General features: G+C 41.1%; 1 protein-coding gene across 1 annotated transcript; it reads right to left on the reverse strand.

The window, feature by feature from the left end:
• Window positions 1–22,208: 22,208 nt before the first annotated feature.
• LOC129521197 (NADH dehydrogenase [ubiquinone] 1 alpha subcomplex subunit 3-like) lies at window positions 22,209–22,544 on the reverse strand. Its single transcript, XM_055342474.1, has one exon. The coding sequence runs from the start codon at window positions 22,527–22,529 to the stop codon at window positions 22,287–22,289; it is 243 nt and encodes an 80-aa protein (XP_055198449.1). The 5' UTR covers window positions 22,530–22,544; the 3' UTR covers window positions 22,209–22,286.
• Window positions 22,545–23,732: the final 1,188 nt, after the last annotated feature.

Here is a 23,732-nt window from a genome sequence, read left to right on the forward strand (position 1 = left end):
GAGTCAAGAAGCAGAATGAGTATTTTCATCCTTTCATTAACATGCATACAAAATGAGCACCTACTATGGGCCAGGCAATCCTCACTGGGATAGACACCACGAACGCAACAGGTCCCAAAGAAGTTAACGTGTTGTGGAAGGGACAGATATATAAGCACATAATTCCGACCCTACCTGTAAGAAGTGATAAGGTACATCAGAACTCAGGGAAGGGAGTGGCAGTCTGGGAAAGGGGACTTGTGATATGGTGAGTGTCCTTGAATTAATTTCCTCAGGAAAAAATGTTAAAATGATGTTATCTCGAATGGGAAACACAGACTGTCTTCTTATCAAAGAATCTCTTCTCTTAAAAACCCACAAAAAGGTCCTAAAGAAATTATTGTTGCTTTTTTTGCTTCTCGTTTCCCATGATCAAATGACTTCTGTCATCCTTGAAGGATTTTGACTTTCTCTGGAAAATGATGGCTAGAGTAACCCAACCAAAATGAGTATTGCGGTAAGGAGGCCATTAGGCTGGAAAGACACCCAGCCAAAAGTGCCTTCAGAGACTACAAGTCAAGTAGGGGGTGAGGGGAATGAGAACAAACTCAGCCTTTGCAAATGTAAGGAGATTTTCCAGGAAAGCGACAATAATTTAATTACAAAAATGCTTCTGATACTGCTACCCATGAAATCTTTTTTGGCAAAAAGACCGACAGAGTAAGTACAGCGGGCTAAGTGATTACTGATTGGTTTGAATTAGAGCCAGATTAAAGGTACTGTACTGGCTTTCCGTGTAGGGTGCTTGAAGCAACAGCCAAATGTTTAAGCCCGAACCCTTCCTCTAGCATATAATCCAAGGCCACCATGTTCTGTCAAGACACATTAACAAGTTTTAAGTCAGTGGGCTGACCACCAACATTTTTCTCTCCTGATTTATTTATCATCAGTACAAAATATTAACATGAGTCCTACTGATTTCTATGGCAAAAATCAAATGCTACCACAATCACACTAGACGACCTAAGTACGGAATGATGACTTTTAAAGAACAAATCATACTCACCATAAAGAGCCCCAGTAGCATTTCAATCCCTCTTTGCCCCTCAGTGCTCTGTGTTTTGTAGCCAAAGTCTTTAACAGCCCGTGAAAGCTGATAAACACCTTGTATTTAATAGCAGACTAAGAATGTAATCATCATTAAGTGATTTTTAAGCCCAAGTGTGGCTCCTTTTATATTCAATTGGTTTTAAAAAAATGATGCTTTGTATTTTACTGGGAACCATCCAGATTTTTATTTAAAACAGAAATGCTGAAAAAAAACTAGAAAAAAAAATACTACACAGTTTCTGTTCTGGACCATTAATTTTTCAGTCAGATCTAACTATCATTTAATTGGTTCCTGATGCTAAAACTTGGATTCCACTTTAAACGCTTGAAACTAGAGCATATAGAATAATTTGTTATGCTGAGCTATTCATCCCAAATGTCCAGGGAAAATAAACCAATCTCAAAATAAAACTGGGCTACTTTCTGTGATGACACAAAATTAATAACACAGTCTGAGAAATAAACCTTGCATCTACGTTTGCCAAAAAAAAAAATCATTAGGATCTCCATGATGAAGTAATATTTAATTCATATTAATGTTTAATGTAAAAGGAGGTCTGTTAACTAAAAAAACAAATTTTGAGAACATAAACTGGAGATATCCTGCCTAATTTAACAAGACTCAGAATAATAATTCAGATAAATCTGCCTTCCTTGGGTATGTAAATTAATTTTTAGTACTACTTATTTTTTGTATTTACAGATAGGTTAAAATTAGTTGTGGTAATATTTAATCCAATGATGAATTTTCTGAAGGAAACTTAAGCTTTCCAAAGATTTCAAAGCAGTCTACCTCGGCACTTTACAACATGAAACCTGAAAGGGAAAATACTTTGTAGATATGACTTTTTCTTTGGTGAGCACAAGAAAACATGTATGTATTGGGTTATCTGGGAATTTAAGCAGAAAAGTGGCTTGGGAGATCTGCTTTGTAAGCAGGTTTCTGTTCACAGGAGTCAATTTGTAATCTGGCTAAACTAACCAGCTCAGAAAACAACCTCTGAACAGGAATGCCACACATGCAGATAAGCACTAGTGAAAGAACTGCTAGTTCAGCGGGAACCCAGCGCAACTTGGTAACCAGTCCTCTGGATTGATGCCAAATTAGGCAGAAAATTTCTCTGGCCTGAATGTAGCCCTAGAGATGCTAAAATCCAAAATTCTTCCCAGCTTCTTAAGGCTAGCTGGCAGGTCCTCAGCTAGTGACCATGCAACAGTGCTAGTGATATTTCTGCAGCTTCAATAATAACAAAGGACTCTGTAGATGAGGTGCTCTCTTTACCAGTGAAATAAAGTTTCCAGACAATGTGGCTGAGCTGTTTGCCAGCAATTGAAACTGCCAGAGAAAAAGGAGGCATCATATGCACAATATCTTTCACGTAGAGAAGGTAGGTATAAAGTTTTCTAGTCCTCCAAAAGCATTTTAGGAATATATTAGTAAAATGTATCCTCATTATTTTAACTCTAACCCCCACCCCAGTCAGTACTTTCATCCAGATGCAAGGTACTAGCTTCATATGTATTTTTATAATTTTTCTTCTAGTCAGCTGTTGATTAGTCATTTTCGGTGGCTTTCTGTTAGTTTTATGTAGCAGTATCAGAAGTATTCAGCAGTACTAAATTTTGAGCATTTTTTGTAACGACATTATCGTCACTTTCCTGAAAAATCTCCTCACATTTGTAAAGACTGAATTCATTCTCATTCTTTGCTGCCCACTTGACTTATAGTCTACGAAGGCATTTTGGCTGTGTGCCTTTTCAGCCTAATGACCTCCCTGCCGACCCATCAGAATATATGTTGATTTAACTATTTGTCCTGGTTCTTCTTGATAGAAACAGCTTCCACCGGCAAGATAGTCTGACTTAGTGCCAAGAAATTTATCACCTTGCCTTCCCCCAAACCTCTCCCACCTCCAGTGCTGCCTAGATCAACGAGAGTGCCAAGTCACAAGGTAGAAAATTGGCTCCACTCAGAGATTCCTCTTACTCCCTCAACCCCCATGTCCCTCTGTTAAGTCCTGCCCAGTGGACCTCCAAATGCACATCTGTTTTAACACTCATGCAGGCAGGTCCCTCTATTTCACAAAATCATCAGTGGCTCCAATGCCCGTGGCTTCAACTCTATCCTCCTTGCAGGCCTTACAAGACCTTCTGGGTTCCATCTCTGACCAATCAAGGTATTGATTCCAGTTGGCATTTCCCCAAATATCTCATTTTCTTTTTATCTTTGAGTTGGCTGCTTCCTCCGCATGGAATATCTTTCCCATCCTACCCCCTAGAATCTGTGTAGAGAATTCCTTACAGACTCAGGTTCTCCTATCTCCTGTGGGCAACCTCCCAACACACACACACCCACTCCACCCCTCTACCCAGCAGTAGGGCTTTCCCTGGTCTTCCTTCTCGAGTACCATTCCACGCTCCCTTAGGACACACACCTGCTGCTAGGGAATTATCGGTTTACAGATGGTTGTGAGTTCCCTGGGAGCCGGGATCTTTTTCTGACCCATTTTTGTATTCCTAGCACCTAATCTAATCTTGAGAATCTGAAGAAGGGAGGGTAGCCCAGGAAGGAAGAGGAAGAGAAAAGAAAGGGAAGTAAGGAAAAAAGGAAAGGAAAGGAAAGGAAAGGAAAGGAAAGGAAAGGAAAGGAAAGGAAAGGAAAGGAAAGGAAAGGAAAGGAAAGGAAAGGAAAAGAGGAAGAAAGGAAGGAGTCCAGGAGGGGAACAGAACCACTTTCATACCCCTGTTGGAATAAATACTTTTAGCTGAGTGAGACAACCAACTACTGAAAAACTGGTTCAGTAAAACACGCAAAAAAAGAAACACACCCGTTGCTTACATGGGAAGCTTGTGTGTGAGTCCTGAAAGAGGTCTGCAAAGATGAGAGAACAGTCCTTTCTAACACAACTGAGTCACATGCTGAGCTTGGTTTCTGAAACCAATGGTATCTAAAAGTAAGGAAAATCATGAATGTCAGAATGGCATATAGGGGTGGATCTTTCTCTGAAATACACCCTAGAGATTGGAAAGGGAGAGGGTCAAGGTCGACTAGACCTGAGAGGGGCCAAAAAAAATCACCTTTTCCCCCCTTTGAAAGGCATCAGAGAAAGGAAGGGGAGGATTGTACTTTAATGGAAAAAATCAACCACTCTGATTAAATGTTACACATTTTTTATTCACTCAAATTTCAGAAGACTAGGGGAGGGGCCAAAGGGTGTGTTTTTACTAATGATTAATCTCTCCGTGTATGTGTTTTTCAACCCGGTGACATTGTTAGACTTGGGGCAGGGGAGAGAAGAACTAAGCTAGCCAAACGTAGGTTCTCTCTGACTCTCCTAGAACATTATCCTTAATGCAAGTTCCCCTTGATTGTTCACTTTTATGTACCCAGTGAGAGGCCTGAATTGAGAGGGGTTTTTCTTTTATGATTTGGCACCAAAACATTTTGTCTCTTACTGTGAAAAGTCATCAAATAAAGGATGTTACAGAAAAACATTACTGTCCCCAAAGCAATCTATAATCGATAAGGCACCCAAAGTTATGTTTGTTTAAAAAAAAACTTCTGAGATGACCAGTTGTTAAAATATTCGAGAAAGCTAAGAACATCTAATTCTAAAGGAGTCTGCTCTTCCTATATGGTGGCATAAAAAAAAAAAAAGGCCTAAAGACACAGCAGGAATAAATAATCCACAGTGATTTATTTACAGAGCCTGAAGTGTATGGTTCTGAACAAGATATTTCCCAGAGCTGCAGCGGCAAGCCTGACACAGCACCAGACCCGTTTCAATCTCGCAAACTACTTTTCCACAGCCATTTGCCTCTGTTCTCCTGCTATATTTCCTGCTCCAAGGTCAGTACCTTATTTCATTTACTTCTTTCTCTGACCCATATGCCTGTCCTATGACACTAATCCTATGACACTAATCATCACTCCATTTCAGTGATGTTGGTGACACTGACTCCATGTTGTTTAATCACCAGTCAATCCAAATGCTCATCTGTATTTTATCACTGATCACCCCACGTAAGCCATATACCTTCATTCATTTGTTCGTTCATTCATTCATTCCACATATCCATCATGAGAAACTAGTATATACCTGGCACAGTGCTAAGTACTGATGGGCAAAGGTTAACAAGGGCTATTCCTCAGTGTGAACCACAGTGACAATACTGGGTAACAAAAGGAAAACAGAAAGTAAGGATGCAGAGAGGAAGCAGCAATCAACATTAATTCCTTTTTCCAAAAAAGAAGTTTGCCTTCAAAGGCAAACTTTTAACATTTCACTCCAGAAATTATCAGAATATTCTCATGTGCCATTGGATTAGCATTTACACTTCTTAAGACCTAGGTCTGTAAGATCATCTTCTATAGACAAAACTAAGATGTAACTTAGAGAAATCATCTAGATACCTGTTTGGAGGGGGACAGGAGGGAGGGGATTACCTAGGGAAGAGTGTCAACATGTATAAATTATTGAGAGATTTGCTTAGAGTGCCTGTGGAAATGTGATCCAAGTTCACATATGTGGTTGAGAATTAACAAAATGCCTTTACCAGAGGCCTGCCAGAGCAAATTCATGGAGACTCGTCCTAACTTACAGTGATATAGGACTTAATGGGTTTTAAAGCACTTTCATCCTCATTATCTCCATGCACCTAAGGGTATATATACTGAGGCACTCAGGGAAAGTAATAAATTCCCAATCTGACTGGGAGAATTGAGGATCAGAGAGCCATGCTTGCAAATAGCATATCCAGGATGAGCTCTCTGTTCTTCTGAGTCCTGCCCAGTGCTCCTCTACCAATACGACGACTTTACACTTCATTGTATGAAGAAACAGAGCAGGGAGGTTAAAATCTAAATACAAAATCAAGCTTTCGGTCAGGTCAACAAAATAGGTATGATTGTATCACATAGATACGTTGCAAATAAATCTGATTCCTAATGCCCCCCGGTTCTCCACTAAATAGCTGGAGTAGGTTCATCCCCATGCTAGATCTCATGCTGAGAAAGAATAAACTTAGAAGAACAGGAGTGGGAGCAGGGCATCTTCTTTAAAGACCTTGGAGATTTTGGAGATCAGTATTTTCTTCTGTGGACTAAAGGAAGCTCAGGGGATCACAGGGAGGAAAAAGTCAACCTAGGAAGTGACTGTGAAATCCACTCAGTACCAAGGATTTTGACCTTGTAAGTCTACTCACTCTTTCAAAATACCAGGGAGGGTTTTTCCCTGATTAGCGGGAGAAAAATTTGGTGTAGACCAGGATTCAGCTTGACCCAAGACTGACTGGGGGAGAGATGCCTTCCCAGGGAAGGTCTGTAGTGCTGATGATGCGGAAGTGAGTAAGCTCAGCCATGGTGAAGGTTGTCGAATCCAGGACTGAACCACACGAAGCTTGGGGACTGCATCAAAGGAAGGATTACACACACACATACACACATGATCTCCTGATTCCACATGTTGCTTTGGCTCTGGTAATCGGCAGACCTAAAATGACAGTGTCTTAAACAAGATGGAAGTTTCTTTCCCAAGTGTCAGTCCAAGCCATCCAGCGGGTGTGGTGGTTCCCTGGTGCCAGGAACCAAGCTCCTTCAGCTGGTTGCTCAATCCTGTGCCCGCTCCAGCTCCAGTCCTCCCAGCGCACCACACTGTAGGCAGTGAAGAGGAAGGGTACGAGGATGCAGTCTACAAGTTGCACACAGAGCTCTTGTTACTATCTCATTGGCTAAAATGCCATCCCTTGTGCATATCTGGTTGCATGGGAGGCCTGGCTAAAGACTCTTGTGACTATAAAAGCATGGGAGAGCAGATGTGAGAGGCAGTCGTTTCTGCCACAAACACAAACCTGAAGAATCGTTCCCAACCAGGCTTCCTCTTTTCCTTCAGTTCAACAGCAACTATTTTCTAGCACTTTGTTGTCATGATGAGGCTCCTGTTCCATCTGAACTGTGACCCCCTGTCTGAGGTATTAAGTCACTGGGGGCTCCTTGAGTGGGAGCCACAAGCTTAAAAGTTGCTCACAAGGCCTCTGCTCCAAAGTGATTAATTAGCCTCACGAATATATTACTGATATTTTTTACTGCTAGCTCTTAGCCTTGCAGGCTAAGAATTAATTTGTAACCAAAAGAAATATTATCTGCTTGGATGTGAGGGCCATCTGGTTGTGACGTCTGTCACCCCATTGACTGCCAGAGTTGATTCCGCAGACCTGGCTGGCTAGGCAGGTGTCCACTTCCTTCCTCCCTCACCACTCCAGGTGTGTCCCTCCCTAAGCTGCACACTTGGTGGAAGAGGATGACCTTCCCCGATAGAGGAGGATCATTCTTCCATGAAGGGTATATGAGCAGCTGTGCTCCCCTGCAAGAACCTCCAAACAAGCCCTCAACATCCATTTGTAGGAAAATGTAGGATAGTCAAGCTTCCAAGACTGCAGACACTTCCAAATGAGGCATTGCACGTGGCAGTCTGCCTTTAAAAAAAAAAAATGCTTAATAGGAATATCAGTCTATGAGAGACAAATGGTCTCTGCTCCCTATTAAAGAAATCATGTACTTTGGGGCATGTTAAGAATATTATATCACTTTAATACTTGAGATATGAAAAAATTGATGGAAGTGTTAGCATCTATTTCAATGATAGCTTTAAAGTGATGGTCAAAACACATTTCTTCAATTCTCTGTCCATTTAACTATCTCAATAGGTCCCTACATCAATAAAGAGAGAGAACGCCAAAACTGAGGTTAAAATGAATCATGCTCAGTTCCAGTCAAAATTGCATCAAATGTATGTATGGAATTTATTTGGATTAATATTACTCACAGCAAAGATACCAAAAATACTGTGTGACAGGAAATTTGAGGTTCTCACCAGTGTCCAGAGCATGCATACATACCATCCAGTAGTTATGTTACATTGTAAGGGTGCTGTCAAACATCTTGTATAGCAACATTAAATATGGGTCTGGAAGCCAGTAAGAAAATCCCTAAACCGAGTTTATTTGAGAGCTTAACAATATAAATTGCAGAAGAAGAGAGAATCTCCTAGAGAAACTTCCCTATAGTATAACACTACAAACAGCCATGCAGAAACATATTTCATCAACTGAGTGAGATCCCCTTGGCAGGCCATCTCCCAGGGTAAGCTGCAACATCTGTAACATCTCCAACTCTGGGAGAAAGATGACGTTCTCAGAATCCTGGAGGAACTGTTTTCCCCTTAGAACAAAAAGCATCATCCTAGGGGTGGGCCCTGTCAGCTTTATTACCACTGCCAAACCCCACCATCTCCCTTCCCCCAAATACATATACTGGCACACAGATACACACACACACACACACACACACACACAGTCACTATGAAGAGCAGATTTTTGGTTTTTTGAAAGCATAATTTGTAATAAGACAATTATATTACTCATTAATGCTTTTTGGAGTCAAATAATTAAGGTGATCTGATCACTGGGGTGTTTAGACTCTTCACCATTTGGCTTTCCACTGGAAAAAGAACAAGGCATCTATGATTGAGCCTGGCAGCTGCTTAACCTTGATGTCCTTCTTGGGAAGAGAACTCTGATTTTACTTGGGCTTATTATCCCCCCAAATAAAAGACTATGTTTCCTGGGCTCTTTTCAGCTAGGTGTGACCATGGACCATGGATCAAATCTGCCCAATGTGATGTTCAGTGGATGATTTCTGACAAGCCTGTTGAAAGGACCTGACTCAGATGGGAGAGCTCTTTGTCCTTCTACTTACCCTTCTTCTGATTTGCAACGTGGATACGGTAATTGGAACTGTCATACCCAGATGGCTCAGGTGGCCATCTTGAAGCATGAGGTGAGTCTGAGAATGTCAATCACACCTAGGATGATATCTTAAATAAAGTAGGCTAAGCTGCTGTAACAAAGAAAATCCAGACTTGGTGACTTGGAAGACAGATCATTTTTCTCATATATAAATTGAGGGCTCTCAGCAATGAGTAGACTTGGTCCAGTCATTCAAGGACTTAGGCTCATGGTAACTTTGCCATCTTTGTTGTGTGGCTTCCAAGGCCACTTTAGCTATTACCATCCAGCCAAAGTCAACTGGGGAAAGAGTGGAAAGCCCAGATCAGAGGTCTCCTCTTAGGCAAATGAGGAGGAAGCTTGCTTACATAATCTCTCCTCACATCCCATTGGCAAGAACTTTACCACATGGCCAAATCCAGCTAGGAGGGAGACTGGGAAATTCAGTGAGCCTAACTGGAGAGCTGTATCTCCGCTATAATTCTGTTACTATGGGAAAAGAGAAAAAATTATTTTTTATAAACAGATATCAGTCTCCAGACAGAAAGTAAGGTGGAATGATAGGAGTCTGGGCCCTGATGACACCATAGGACTGAACTCTATACTGACAATATTGACATTTCTTTTACTTGAAAGAAAAATCAGTGTTTATGTTGTTAAGCTACTTTTATTTTGAAAGGTTTTCTCCCTTCTTTACAGCCAAACATAATCCTAAATGGTACAAATTATCAAATTTTACCTTTCAACATAGGAACATTTGGTTTATGAGTACAAAATAGTTATTGGTCACTTAAACAATTATGGGAATTTAAAACTATAAAGGATTACTCTAAAGAGACATTGGAGATTATGGCTGCGATTTTGAGTTAGCATTTAAAGTGGAACTTTTTCTTATCTTCCTTAATATTACTTGTCCTTTTACTTTGCAATACACCATGTGATTTCTCTGTGGCCTAAATATTAATAATATTGATGTTAAAACTAAGATTCACTTTCATGCTTTTACGATATCAGAGTGAGGTACATATATTTATTCATATTTTGCAAAAAAAAAGCACATGTACACATAAAACTTGCATTTGAGGGAATCATGAGCCCCTCATAAAACATTCAATCAGATTTTCCTCAATGCCTCAGTCAGTGTGTTCAGCCTTTTAAGTCATTAGGGCTGCATTTAGCACCCCTCACCACAATATAAAATTAAAATGACTTTGAAAATTACTTTGAAATCTGCTTGTTAACTTCAGTGGAGAGTTTTAGGTATGGGAACCAGAAGACATGGGTTCTGGTTTTTACTTACCAGAACTCAGATCCCTGATTAAACAATCTCCATCATCTTGCTCTACTTTACCAATTATTTTCCCAGTTCTAAAGATCGCCCAACCCTGAGATGACAAGCCAAGCTTGCAGCAGGGATGGCAAATGGCATCACCCCACAATAAAAATCCTTAGGAACATGGGAGTAGCCCATGTATTAGTCAGAGATGGTTACACAATTGTGTAAGTCATGAGGCTGTGTTGTCCACCCTCCATGACAACTTTTAGTAACACAGATAGTTACTTTTAACTGGGAGTTTATTATTTGCCAGGCACTGTGCCAGGTGAATTACATACAGTATCTCACTTAATCCTCCTGACAATCTCATGAAGGCATTGATATTATCCCCATTGCAGAGATGCGGAATCAGAGGCTTATGGCGATTAAATAATTTGCTTGAGCTATGCAGAGGGTTGACTAGAACCCAGGGCTGCCCAGCTCCTGAGCACTGGCTCTCCAGCACTGTGGGGAGAGATGACTGCAGGAGGTCAGGTGGTCCTGGCAAACTGCTCCCCTGACCCCACTCCTAGGCATGCCATTTGAGTCACTCATATTTAATTACACCATGAAGTCTCCATAGTAAACATTCTTTGTGTCCCTCCAGACTCCATTCCCTTACTTCTCCTAATAATAGATGCGAACATTAATTGAGCATTTGCCACAGAGCTCTGCTCTTTAAATAGATTGTCTCATTTATCGTCACAACAATCCTCTGAGATAGATACTATTATTTCCTCCATTTCACAGGAAGGACACTGAGATAGAGAAAAGCTAAGGATGTTGCCCAGGCAACCCAGCTACTGAGTGAAAAATAAATGTTTCTAATTCCTAAGTAAATAAAAATTGATAAACTCTGGTAATATTCTAAAATGGACATACATTGATACTTAACAATGTGCTGGGCCCTGTGCTAATGATTCACATAAACCATCACATTTAACCCTGTAAAGAGGCATTATTGTTTTTGAAGTAGTTTGAAAGATAACAAAACCCAGGCAGTCTTGACTAAGTCATGAGAGAAAGTCGAGCAGAGGCTATAGAACAAAATGGTCACAAGATCAGGCTTTCCACATCACACAGACAACTGGTTAGTACCACCAGTGGTGTGCTCTCAACAAACTACTCAATTTTGCTCTGCCTCAGTTTCTCCACATGTGAAATGGGTGTGTTATGAGGATTAAATGTGTTAATATGTGTAAAGCTTTTGAAACAGTCTCTGACACAGAGTAAGAACCATGTGACAATTAAAGCAAAATCAGTAAAACCCCAGACATTGCCTCTCACTACCAAAGTTGTTTTATTTTTCTCTGCTGTAGTCTTGTCATTCCCCAGATAGGAACAATACCAGTACTGACCTGGAAGTGTTGTTTTGAGGAGGAAATGAGTAATGTGTATAGAGAGTAAATGAGTAGATACATATTAGAACAGTGCATGGCGCTTAAATATTCTTTCATAGTAGTTGTTATTAGGATTATAGCATTATTGGCATTTTGATCCTTTTCTCAGTGACACACACACACACACACACACACACACACACACATCCTCCTCTGCTTCAGCAGTGATCAAGCCAACCCCGCCTGAACTCTTTTTCCTCAAGGGAACAGAAGTGATGCCTAGGGTGGTCAGTAATTTGAGTCATTTCAGATGAGCAATACACACAGATTACAGACTGCTTTTTTCCTCAGCACTCACCCCCAGGAAGACAAGAATAATTCCCAGTACCAGGGCATGAATGGTACTCACTACACCATGTCAATAAGCCCATAATTATACCCTGCCCTGAAATGTTTTCTAAGAACGTGCCTGACTTGCATGACTGCAAGTCTTTCGGGATAGGGCCTTGACGTCCACTGTCCTGATGACTCCTGCAGCACCCAGCTGTAGTCCAAAATTTTGACTGATCGCTTGGTTGACTAATTGATACAGAAGCCGGCCCCTCTAGCTGCTCAGCTTCCAGTGCAGACAGTCCTGCTCTGGAGATGCGGGACTGTGGGAGGCTTACCTGTTGCCAGAGCCTGACTGCCTGGCTTTAAGACCTTCCTCCATTTTCTGTTTAGGTGAACTTAGGTCATTTACCTCACTTCTTTGTGCCTTGAAAAGCTCTAAGATAGGAATCATAAGAGTCTCTATTCTGAGGATTAACTGGATTCATCATGTAAGGACTTAGAAAGGTATCTCGGTATAATAAGTGCTCGATACGTATTAGCTTTTTTTTTTTTTTTTTTTTGGTTTACAGTGTCTCGTTTTGGATGAACTGACTGGCTTTTTTTTTTTAATTTACTTAAATTCAATATGTGTTAGCGTTATTGACTGGCTCACACAGCTAACTTAAAGTAATCTGGGTTGTCCAGTTACCTCACAGTCACATGGTGTGTCCCCATCTGAACATAGAATAGACAGTGCTTCCCTCCTTTTGTGGGTATAGGCTGTCAGTCCAGCAGAGAGAAAGCTTCCACAGCAGCTGTGCCCTGCCCATCACTCCAGCAGTGAATGTGGGCCAAGCGTACATACCTCCATGAATCATTTTGGCTGTTAAGAATCATTCACCAACATGACCTTCTCTTTTCTTCTTGAGCCATGCTAATAAGGCTATATCACTTACCACCCACACTTACATACACATCCAAAATAAAATTTAATCTTGCAACAATTATGTCATATAGATTTGTCCTTGGGCAAGAAGAATAATATCTGTTCTATCTCTCCCTTATTCTGTCCATAAACATTTACTGAATGTCCATTACCTAGACACAGGTCTAGGCATTATGATTATAACAGGGAAAGTCGTTTTAGACCAGAGTTTATAAACTGGAGGGATGAGGGACACAGGAGATGGAGCACGAAGAGAAGTAAATAAGCAAATATAAGGCCATGTGATAAAGCGTAGGGTTTCAAGCAGGGAAGGCAGGGAGGCTAAATAATTAGACATCAAACTAAAAAAGCAGAGTTTCAAAGAAAGCTTCCCCAACAAAATGGCATCCAAGCTGAGCCTTAAGCAAAGGTATGTTAATTCACACCAGTATTCCATTATGTGGGTAGAGAAACTGAGGCACGGGGGACACCAAAATACAGTTGCAAAAATGCACAAGAGTCTTTGGAATAAAACACTGTCCTGAAGACATGGAGTTCTTTATTTCCACCATCACACCATGCTCCCTCCCTCCAGAAGATCTAAACATTTTAAGTTTATGAGTCTGACAACTTCAATGGCATTCCTTACCCAGGCTATAAAATTCTAGCCCTGCCACCACAGAGCTGTTTTTTTCTGAATTTCACAAACTTAGAGATAACACTGACTCTAGTTTTCTGGCTAACAACAGTAATGGAGCCCAGGAGCGTGGTTTATATTTGAAGACTAACTTTACAACTAGAAAAAAGCTGCTGCCTGTGAAATTCAGGCCAGAGGGTGAGGGTAGAGGAAGGAGTTTTCTCTGAGATTCCCTGCTTTGGGAAAGCTAGAACTTTCCACTTATTTCGTAAATCTTGAATTTCCCTTCAAAGTTATGTTTTTGGAGAATTTTGTTTGTAATGACACAGGAAGATATCATGTCATGGCAATATCTACAAAGTAATAATAGAAATACTCCTTTCAAAAATAAATACTATGTATAAAAAAATTAAGTAATGATAATGCAATTATTTCTCATGGATATCTACTATACAGTAAAATAAAGAGGTAGGATCAACATGCCAACTTTGCACAAAGTTATCAACACATAACCTGCCTCATAAAATAGTTTCTAAGTAAGATTGTTAGTAAGATTTTCCCTCTTTTTCACAAGAGGATGCCTATGTCCATCCTCTTGGTTCTGATAACATTGTACAAGCATCCATTAACCAAGAAACTTTACATGCCATGGTAACACTGGTTCAGCCCAAATAATTAATGAAGATCCTTTGCCAAGCATGTGAAGGCTATTGCTTTTAGAGCCAAATCTGGTTGACTTCCACTCCTACAATCATGTAATTTGACACCTGAGATATCCCTACTCCCACCCCCAATCCACTCCATCAGACTGATTCTACCAAAGCAGTGCAGGTTTATAAAGAACCAGAGAAATTATCATCAGAAGAGAGAAAGATGTTATTTTGGCATAATTATAATCAGTAATCTGAGGCGTGCCAAAGTTAAGTCAATAAAGGTTATTTATAAAGCATGAGGTAGCACAGTACTGTTAGGAATAAATAGAACCCAGGACTTCAATCCTTGACTTCAGCTAACAATGTTCTCAACTGGGAGAACTATCTCTAAAGTTCTAGAAAAGGAATCATGGGGAGAATATCAGCAAGACCTATATTTTGCATTCTTTACTGAAAGAATATTTTAGAAATGAAATGTGATAACAATCAGATGCTCACTCCTACAAGGAAGAATGGACTAATAGCAACTTTTGCCTTCATCATCTGATGGTAAACACTCTGCCTAGAGAGCTGCATATAGACCCAAGGCCATGGAGAGTACAGAGAGAGCTGGAGGTTAGAAAGCAGGTTCACTTAGGGGACCTCTTCTCTTTAGATAACACTTTACAGTTCACAAAGTTTATTTCAATTTCGCCAAAACCCATCAGGTGTCTTCTGTGTGCTGGCATTATTCTAGGCATTCTGGTGTCAGTGGCCAACAAGGAAATCAAAGTCCTATCCCGGCTGTCTTATTTAATCCTTGAAACAAACTCACAAGAGGTAGACATTATCCCTATTTTATGGTTAAGAAAAGCGAAATTTAACAGGATTAAGTGATTTTCCTAAGATCACAGAGCCATCAGACTGAGAAAGTAGTAAAGAATCTGAACACTGGTCATTTGACTCCCAGACCCATGCCCTGTACAATAAATCACCTCCAGGGGGTGCCCTCGAGCCCTCTTGTGGCTATTCTTCAGCTTTTTTCTGTTCATATCACCTTTTGTCTGGAGGACAGCTCCAGCAGTCAGACAATTGACCTTTGAACAAAAGATTGGACGAACGGAAGAAGGCTCAGAAACTAGAGATGAGGGTGGGGGGGGGGTGATGTAAAGAAAGGAGGGGTAAGACTCCAGTCTCGACCCTTCTCTCAGCTCCATGCCTGGATTAATGGAAAATTGTGATTTTCCTAAAGTAGCTACCAATTGTGATATTAATGTGTTCACATTTATTTTTAAAATAAGTTTGGCTTCCACCAAATTTTACAGTTGCTCAAAAAGCATTTAGCTGGTTATATGCAGAATGTAGAAGTTACTCCTAGACTCAAAATAATTTAATATTCAGGCAGAAACTATGCAATAACAAATCCCGTAGTAGTGATTCATCTTTAGGCTGAACATTAGGATGGAAAGTTTTTAAACATTACCAAATCCCTAGGACCTTCTACAGACTAATCAAACTGGAAGTCTTGGGGTTGGAGCCCCAGCATGAGTTTCGTGTCAAAGCTTTCCACATGATTCTACTATACAGGCAAAGTTGGTAACCTTTCAGTGGTTCTCAAAGTGTGGTCCTGGAGGTGAGCAGGAGCAGCAGGAGTAGCAGCATTATCTGAGACCTGTTAGAGATGCAAATTGTCAGGCCCCACCCTAGATCCAAAAGCCAAAGCTCTGAGGGTGAGGTCAGGCTTGCTGTTTAAGAAGCTTCCAGGTGATTCTGGCAAAAGCTCAAGTTTGAGAACCAATGCCTTAAAATATTTTGTTAGTCGACGAACTATGATCAATCTAGGTGAACATCCAAAACACCTCCCAAACATTAGAAGCAATGAACATGGAACTACTTAAAAAACATATTTTGCATTTGAAAAAAAAAATGATGGCCATAGCAAATACATTTAAGCTAAATGATGTAGGGTGGGGGAACTTATTAAATTTCTTTTTTTCTGAGTTTTTCTCATATTTTTCATTGATTTTATTTTCCTTCTGTTTCTAGTGATCAAATGCTAAAGCTTTCAGAGTGCTGGCCTAATGTAAATGAGTTCCCTCTCTCTTTAATTGCATGAGACACATGTGAGCACAGAAACATGAGTTACAGATTTATGTGTATTAATCTTTGTGAAAGCAGCATTCTCTGAGTATCATGCAAGCCTCACGTGACAGTGTTGGGTGCCACAGGCAGGCATGAGTTGTTTACATTAGCAAATACATTTCAACAAAAACACATGTTGGCAGTTAGCGCTCTCTCAGCTCCTCACACAAGCCATTCTGTGGGGAGCTAGACTTTGTTAGGAGAATTTTAAAAGTCCGTTTTTTTTTTTTATATATATTTGGTTCCTAACAACCATCTGAAGATCTCAAAGCATTTTGGATATGTCCGATTTTCAAATCTCTGTAAATACAAAGAATGACTGATCCAAAAACAGAGAGTGAAGTAAGAAATTTCAAAGTCTTCAGGCCACACTTTGAATGAACATCTCAATATGAATGCTTTTGGGGGAAAGTGGGGGGGGGTTAACTTCTCATTCAGAAGCCAACAAAAACAGCCCCTGTGGAAATGAGGACATAAATAGTCCAGTTAAGCAGAATTCTGAAGAGCCCAGGAATGTCATTAAAGTGACATAGGATGAGAACAAGCAAGCCATTTCCAGAGGCAGGGCTAAGACTACCCAGCTTGCAGGGCCAGCTCTGTTGGTACAGGATGCAAATACTTCCATATGGATTGGTAAAGAATTGATGCTCTGAGCTCCCACAGTGTCCTCTCACTGCCATGGCCACCCCTGATGCTCCCTCTCCTACCCCAGCACACCTACCCTCCCCACCCCAATCCTGCAGCTGCAGAGGCAAGGCCAGACAGACCAGGGCGTTCCCCTGCTGAAGCCCTGCAGCTGATCTCTCCTGATAGCCGGTGCCCGCACCATGTAGTCTGTTGAAAGTTTTGAATATCACCCGGTGCCCATCTAAGCCTAAAAATGACTCTCGGAAAGGAATGAAATGAGTTTTGGGTGATTTAACAAGTCACTAATATACTTAACTTCACACCATGTATTGTTGTACTTGAATGAAATGCCCTTAAGCATATATACATTTTTTAAAGTGGGGGTAGTTTCCAGCACTTGAGGCCTTATTCCTAATGGTACCATTGGCCTCAGCAGTGTTCATGGTGGTCATTGTGGTGACAGTCATGATCACAGTTGTACTGACATTCCACCTGTGTTGCTTCTCTCATTGCAACTTCTAACCGGAGAGCTCCATGGGTCACCAAATTCAGAGGAAGGCAGTTCTCCCATCAGATCAAGCATGTAAAGGACCACATAATGGCTTGGGGGAAAAAATGCATAAAAATCTCCTCCTTTAGAGTTTGAACGTGAAAACGTTTTTCCCCCTTTCATTTCAAGGCATTTATTTCTGCTGTGTTTTCAGAAAGGGTCTCCCAATGGAAGTGTCCCAATGGGCTGTGGATGAGCTGTGTTGCACAGTCATAAACCCAGACCCTCCTGAGTGACCATCCCCACCCTTCTCTTTCAATACTTTTTGGCTAATCAAGAGAAAAGGGAAGGTGCGAGAAAGCACATGATACTATGCCATCCAGCACAGTGTATGAACTCCTGCTTGACAGGACCTAACTGTCTGAAGCAGGCTCAGACACAGCCATGCAGCCTCAAAAACTTTTTCAAGCCCCCACCTCCCAAACCTGCTCATTCAGTTTTGCCTGTTGTCTGATCCACACCCAACAATTCTCTCCAGCTCTCCGTTTTCATTCTTTGCCAGCTCCCTTAGCTGGAGGCTTTACCAGTTCCTTTACTTCCTGTTCTACCCTTGACCCTTGTGTCCCACGCCTTCATGTTCTGCAACCTTGGGACAGTTGCTACTACACACGCAGCCTAAGTTCCTGGAAACTCAACCTGAGCAGAGCCGGGGAGCACAGGAGCCTGGTTTCATCTGCATCACTATGATATTTTCACAAGAGGACTTGCTAACCTCAGGATCATTCACTCTCCTCTACATTGTAGTGCCATCTAGTCAGCTAACCACCTCTAAGCACCAACTCTTTAGAAGTTACCTTCTCAGAACTACGGAATCTGTGCCTTACCAGGGACTGAATCATTCATGGCAGTAGTGGTGAGTGAGAATAAACATAAAGGAAAAGAGATATTTTAAGATCTATGCAGGGGAAAAAAAAAACCTATTTAAATAAATGTAAATATCCATAGTTTTCAGCAGGGAAAAAGTCCACATTACATACCTCTTCCTTACATAGCTGCTAATGAAGAATTTCCAGTTAAACCAAGCCCCAAAGGCATGTATCCTTTTTTTTTTTTTTTACAAAGATTTATTTATTTATTCAGAGAGAGAGAGAGGCAGAGACACAGGCAGAGGGAGAAGCAGGCTCCATGCAGGAAGCCCGACTTGGGACTCGATCCCAGGTCTCCAGGATCACACCCCAGGCTGCAGGCGGCACCAAACCGCTGCGCCACCGGGGCTGCCCCCAAAGGCATGTATCCTATGGAAAGTTCTTTTTCTCTTTTTTTGGTTACTCATTTATGAGGAATTCTAGGAAATGATATTAATTTAGTGCCCAAGACTTTACTTTAGCCTTAAGTCCTCTCATCCAAATTCTGATGAGGTTTACTATGTAAAGAGGATTAACTTTAACATTTAATTTAAGTGCTCTAAGGATTATATTATCCATAAATGTCAGTAAATAAGTATTATCTTTCTCCTTCGGTATATAAAATGTAACACTCCCGTACCACACTTGTTTTCCAATAACAGCTGGCAAGTTTGGTGTGGGGTGGGGCTTTTTAAGAAATTGGTGTGGAACCAGCAAAATAGGTTTAAGATGCATCTGGCACTTAAATTCTTTTATTGTCTCCCATTTACTCCAGACTTATATAAATTTTAGATTTAAGTAATCAGCCCCATAGTGATATCATCCATGTTTCTCAGAAGTAGGCATCTTTGTCCTCTAGATTTTAGTATTTCCCGTACCTTCTCTTTCTAAATCCCTGCTAGTGAGAAACACTAAATTAATTCCACCTGACCAGCAGGAACATTGGGTCTAAAAAACATTGCTTATGGGTGGCTCAGTGGTTGAGCAGCTACCTTTGGCTCAGGAAGTGATTCTGGAGTCCCGGGATCGAGTCCCACTCGGGCTGCCTGCGTGGAGCCTGCTTCTCCCTCTGCCTATGTCTCTGCCTCTCTCTCTCTGTCTCTCATGAATAAATAAATAAAATCTTTTTAAAAAAATTTTTAAAAAACCTTGCTTATCAACTTATTTACCATGAATATTTTCTTTTTGCTTCTTCCTAAACTTTATTATCACATTCCCTGTTGTTAGAACTCTGTGAACAAATCTGGCTATAAATTCATCAAAATTGGTGCTTTCAAGAAATTTCCTATAAAATCATTATCTGCAACCACTGTCCTAAATCTCACCTCTACTAAAAGTATTAGTAAAGCATTCGATTTCCAATGTCACCCAAAATTCTTATTTTCTTTATTTGTTGAGTATTTCACTTGGAGTTATAATATTAAAAAAAAAACCTCAGGGGTTTAGTTCATATATGAAACGTTTGGAGAACCTCCAAGGACCTTATGTAGAAATATATTTACAAAATAAGATAACACGTTAGAGATGTTACAAGGCAAATAACTAGAGTACTAAAAACAAAAGGAGAGAAGCAATAGCCAGTGCTTGCTTGGTTTCCAACCAAAACTTCACTTCTGAAAACGGCAAAACATAAAGACCTGCTTTTCATGGATTATCTTTAAAACTGAAATTGATTTCAATCAGTTCCGCCAAAGTGTATTAATTATAATAGCTACCATGAATGAAAGCACAGTGTCAGCCACCTCTTGTATGTCACCTCTGAGCCTCTGAGCGTCAGCTGTCTCTGGGATCCTAAGGCACCTGTTTTGGGCTTCAGCTGCCTGTTCCCTGCCACGTCCGCCAGGGCTCCTCCCAGCCACCTGGGCGTCCTGTGCCTCAGCATCACTCACAGCTCCTCACCTCTCACAGTCTGCAGCCCCCTCACCCCTCATCCCGGGGCACCGGGTGCCCAGGACTTGTTCACCACCCTCACAGGAGCAACTGGAAGTGAAAGGGAATTAATACCCATGGAGTAAACATTTGATAAATGGAGGGTACGAAACAAAAACAATTTTGTTTTCCCTTTGCCATCCCCATGATACAACAATTCACATGTCCTTTCAGAAGGCAGTGTCACAAGAGTGTCTGTACACCAAGTAGACACAGGCTTAGTAGCATCCCCTCGTATTTGCCCCACCTCCCTCATCACTCCTGTTTCCCGAGGGTTGCACTCCTTTATCACAGCTCTAGGTAAGAGGAGTGGCACGTGGCTCTGCTTTGGTCTGTCTGCTTGCTGGGAAACCGGTACACTGGTTAACCATTCCGCATAACACAACTACCACACCTCAGTGGCATGTGACAAACAGCATTTCATTCTTTGCCAGTGGGCTGGGCAGCTGTGCTTCAAGCTGTGACTGCTGAGATGGCTCTGCTGCTAGCTGGGGTCTGACAGGCCATAGCTCCTTGCTGCAGGCTGGGCTCAAGTCAACCCCACGTGTACTGTGTAGTAACCATGGAACTCAGACTGTAGGATCAGTGAGGGAAGTTCTTCTTACAGGGCTGGCATAAGTGTAAAAAGACAGCACCACAGCCCCTGCTTGAGTCACGTCAACTAATATCTTGCAGACCAAAGCAAGCCATATGACTGAATCCAAGAAGGGAAGAGGCACACCTAGTGAGAAACTGCAGGGTTACGTGGTAAAGGGCCTGGGTATAGGCAACAGGTCAAGAAGCCGAGCGAATGATGCAATCTATCGGATCTGGCTAAGACAAGCAGTCTTGTAACAATTTAAAAGATATCTATAGTTTACAGATGAAGAAATAACCATCCTAAGAAACAAAGGAACTTACTCAAAGTTAATCAGTTTGACTGAGCCAGGATCCTAACACAAGTCAAGTCCATTAGACTCAAAAGTCCATTTATTCAGAAATTGCAAGTGAGTGCCCACTCTGCACCAGGAAGTGTGTAAAGTATTGGGGATGCCAAAGTATCATTCTGACCTCCAAGAGCTTGAAGACTAGTGGAAAGACATACTGACATATAAGTACGATATAATCAGGTGATTGCTATAATGGAGCTGTGGGCAAGCATGGGAGATGGGGCACATAAGCCAGAACTCCCAGGACAATCTGAATGTCCTCATTTTTCACATTTCTCCACCACAGCAAGCTGCTCATTTCACAACACAGCATGTTTCCTACCCATCTCAAGAACATTTGTACAGATAAAGCTAAGAAATTCCAGCGCTGTAACATCTTACTCCATAGGAATGCCCTAGGCTTTATTTATGGAAAGATAGAAATGTAGGCATTCCTTCCCCAAATGAGAGCAATTTCTTGAATAAGTAATCAAAGAAAAGGTAGATCTTCCGGACACATTTTATTGTTTTCCCAGAACTTAGGCTTACATACCTGTTCCTGCTAATAGTCACAAAAGTTCCTTTTTTTTCTTTCTTTTTTTTTTTTTTTAGATTTTATTTATTTATTCACCAGAGACACAGAGAGAGAGAGGCAGGAACATAGGCAGAAGGAGAAGCAGGCTCGCCCAATGCAGGTCTCAATCCCAGGACCCTGAGATCACAATCTGAGTCAAAGGCAGATGCTCAATGTTGAGCCACCCAAGAGTCCCAAAAATTACTTTTTTAATCCCAAAGTACAATACTGTTTATTCAATATAATTTCAATTTATGGCAAGGCATTTTGCATCTCACAACACAAAATATGCTGCTTATGTTTATGTCACACTAACTGGCAAAATATTATGATTTATATTTTTATCTTTCTTCCTTCCAATCATTACCATCTTCATCCAAAAGACTTAGAATGAAATTATTAATAGCAATGAGATGAAAGAAGGTATCAGAGGAAAGAAGGTTTTGTCCTATTATTAGTTACCACCCAGAATTTGTACCAGCAGTTTTCTATCCTGGCTACATATTAGAATTAGAATTCATTTTTAAAAAATGTTCAGGCCACATAGAGCAAATAAATAAGAATTTCTGGATGTCTTCTGGATATCATCTTTTTTTTTTCCTGGGGTCACTCTATGCATTTTATTGACTACAGGGAAGGGGCCACCTCCATGTCACCAGAGGTGCTCACAATTTCTTCAGCCACTCCAGGCTGGGGCCCTGGGGGTCCTGGGGTGGCTGGGCACGTAGGGCATGTTCCCATCATCTCGGAGGGGCACTGGATAGTTGTAGGGTGTGGCCTGGTTGATCATGGTGGCATATTTGGTGAAGGGACTGAAGATGGGCAGAATCACAGCGAGGCCCCCCATGGTGAAGGACGTGACCAGCACCGGCTCTTTGGCCCAGGCATCCTTGAGGAAGGCGGCAAGTCTCCTGGCCATCTTGGTCTCTGTGGCGGCGGCCTGGATATCAACATTTTTATAAAGCTTCTTAGGTGATTATAATGACCAGCCAGGACTGAGAAACACTGTTCTTCTATACCATAAACCTAGATTTTCCCCCATTTTAACTTGATTTCTTTCCTTAGCATAAAGTTGCTATTTGAGATGTTAAGGTATATCCCGTATCCTCAGTAAAAATGTTTTAATTCACTTATTCAACAAATATTTGCTGAGTGCCTGCTACATCCCCCATGCTACTACATACAGAGGGGAGGTAAAGAGTACTGAGCAGAGCCATAGTCCCTTTCTTTAGGGAGATTATGGAACAAAAAGCAAACATTTAACAAGTAAACAAAGGCTATTTAAAAAGTAAACCAAAATATTATAAATTATAAGTGGCATGAAGTAAAAGCCTGCCTGAGGACATTACATATGAGCTGAGATTTGGGGGATAAATGGGAACTTACTAGACAAGGAGCTGGAGAAAGAGTTTTCCAGACAGAGGAACAGCACGTGCAAACATGCTGAGACAAAGAGTCAGGCTTGTTCAGGGAACTGAAATAAAGGAGCTGTGGTTGGGACAATGTGAGGTGGGAGAAGGGGCTAGGCTGAGGGGCCCACATGGTTAGGGGGTCCGGTTGTGTTAAGAACTATATAGTATGCTCTAAGTATAATAAGAAGCTTTCAGATATTTAGAAATGGGGAGAGGAGGTGAGGGAGAGTGACAAAATCTAATTTACCTCAATTAAAGGGAATGAGTGCTCCTCCTTAACCTACCAGGAGACATTTCAAGAGTCAAATGCTCAGAAACTATTAAATGATTAGTGGAATCATTTAATAAAGTGTTTATGAAAATAAAGCATATATTTATAAATCACACACACACACACACACACACACACACCGTTGTCACCTAAAGTTTATTCATACTAACTAGTAGAACAGTTCATGTCAATAGTGGTACTGGAGTGCCTGGGTGGCTCAGTTGGTTCAGCATCTGACTCTTGATTTGGACCCAGGCCATGATCTCAGAGTTGTGAGATTCAGCTCTATCTGGGGCTCCCCTCCATGCATGGAACCTACTTATATTCTCTCTCTCCCTCTGCACCTCCCCCTCCACACACATTCTCTCTTACTCTCTCTCTCTCAAAAAAAAAAAAAATACTCAGCTGTACTGTTCCTTTTAAAACTAATTTTTAATAC

Source organism: Nyctereutes procyonoides, unplaced genomic scaffold (assembly GCF_905146905.1).
Source record: "Nyctereutes procyonoides isolate TBG_1078 unplaced genomic scaffold, NYPRO_anot_genome, whole genome shotgun sequence".
NCBI lineage: Eukaryota > Metazoa > Chordata > Mammalia > Carnivora > Canidae > Nyctereutes > Nyctereutes procyonoides.

Coding starts and splice junctions, on each gene's coding strand:
- LOC129521197 (XM_055342474.1), bottom strand. CDS start 22,529: ATGGCCAGGAGACTTGCCGCCTTCCTCAAGGATGCCTGGGCCAAAGAG.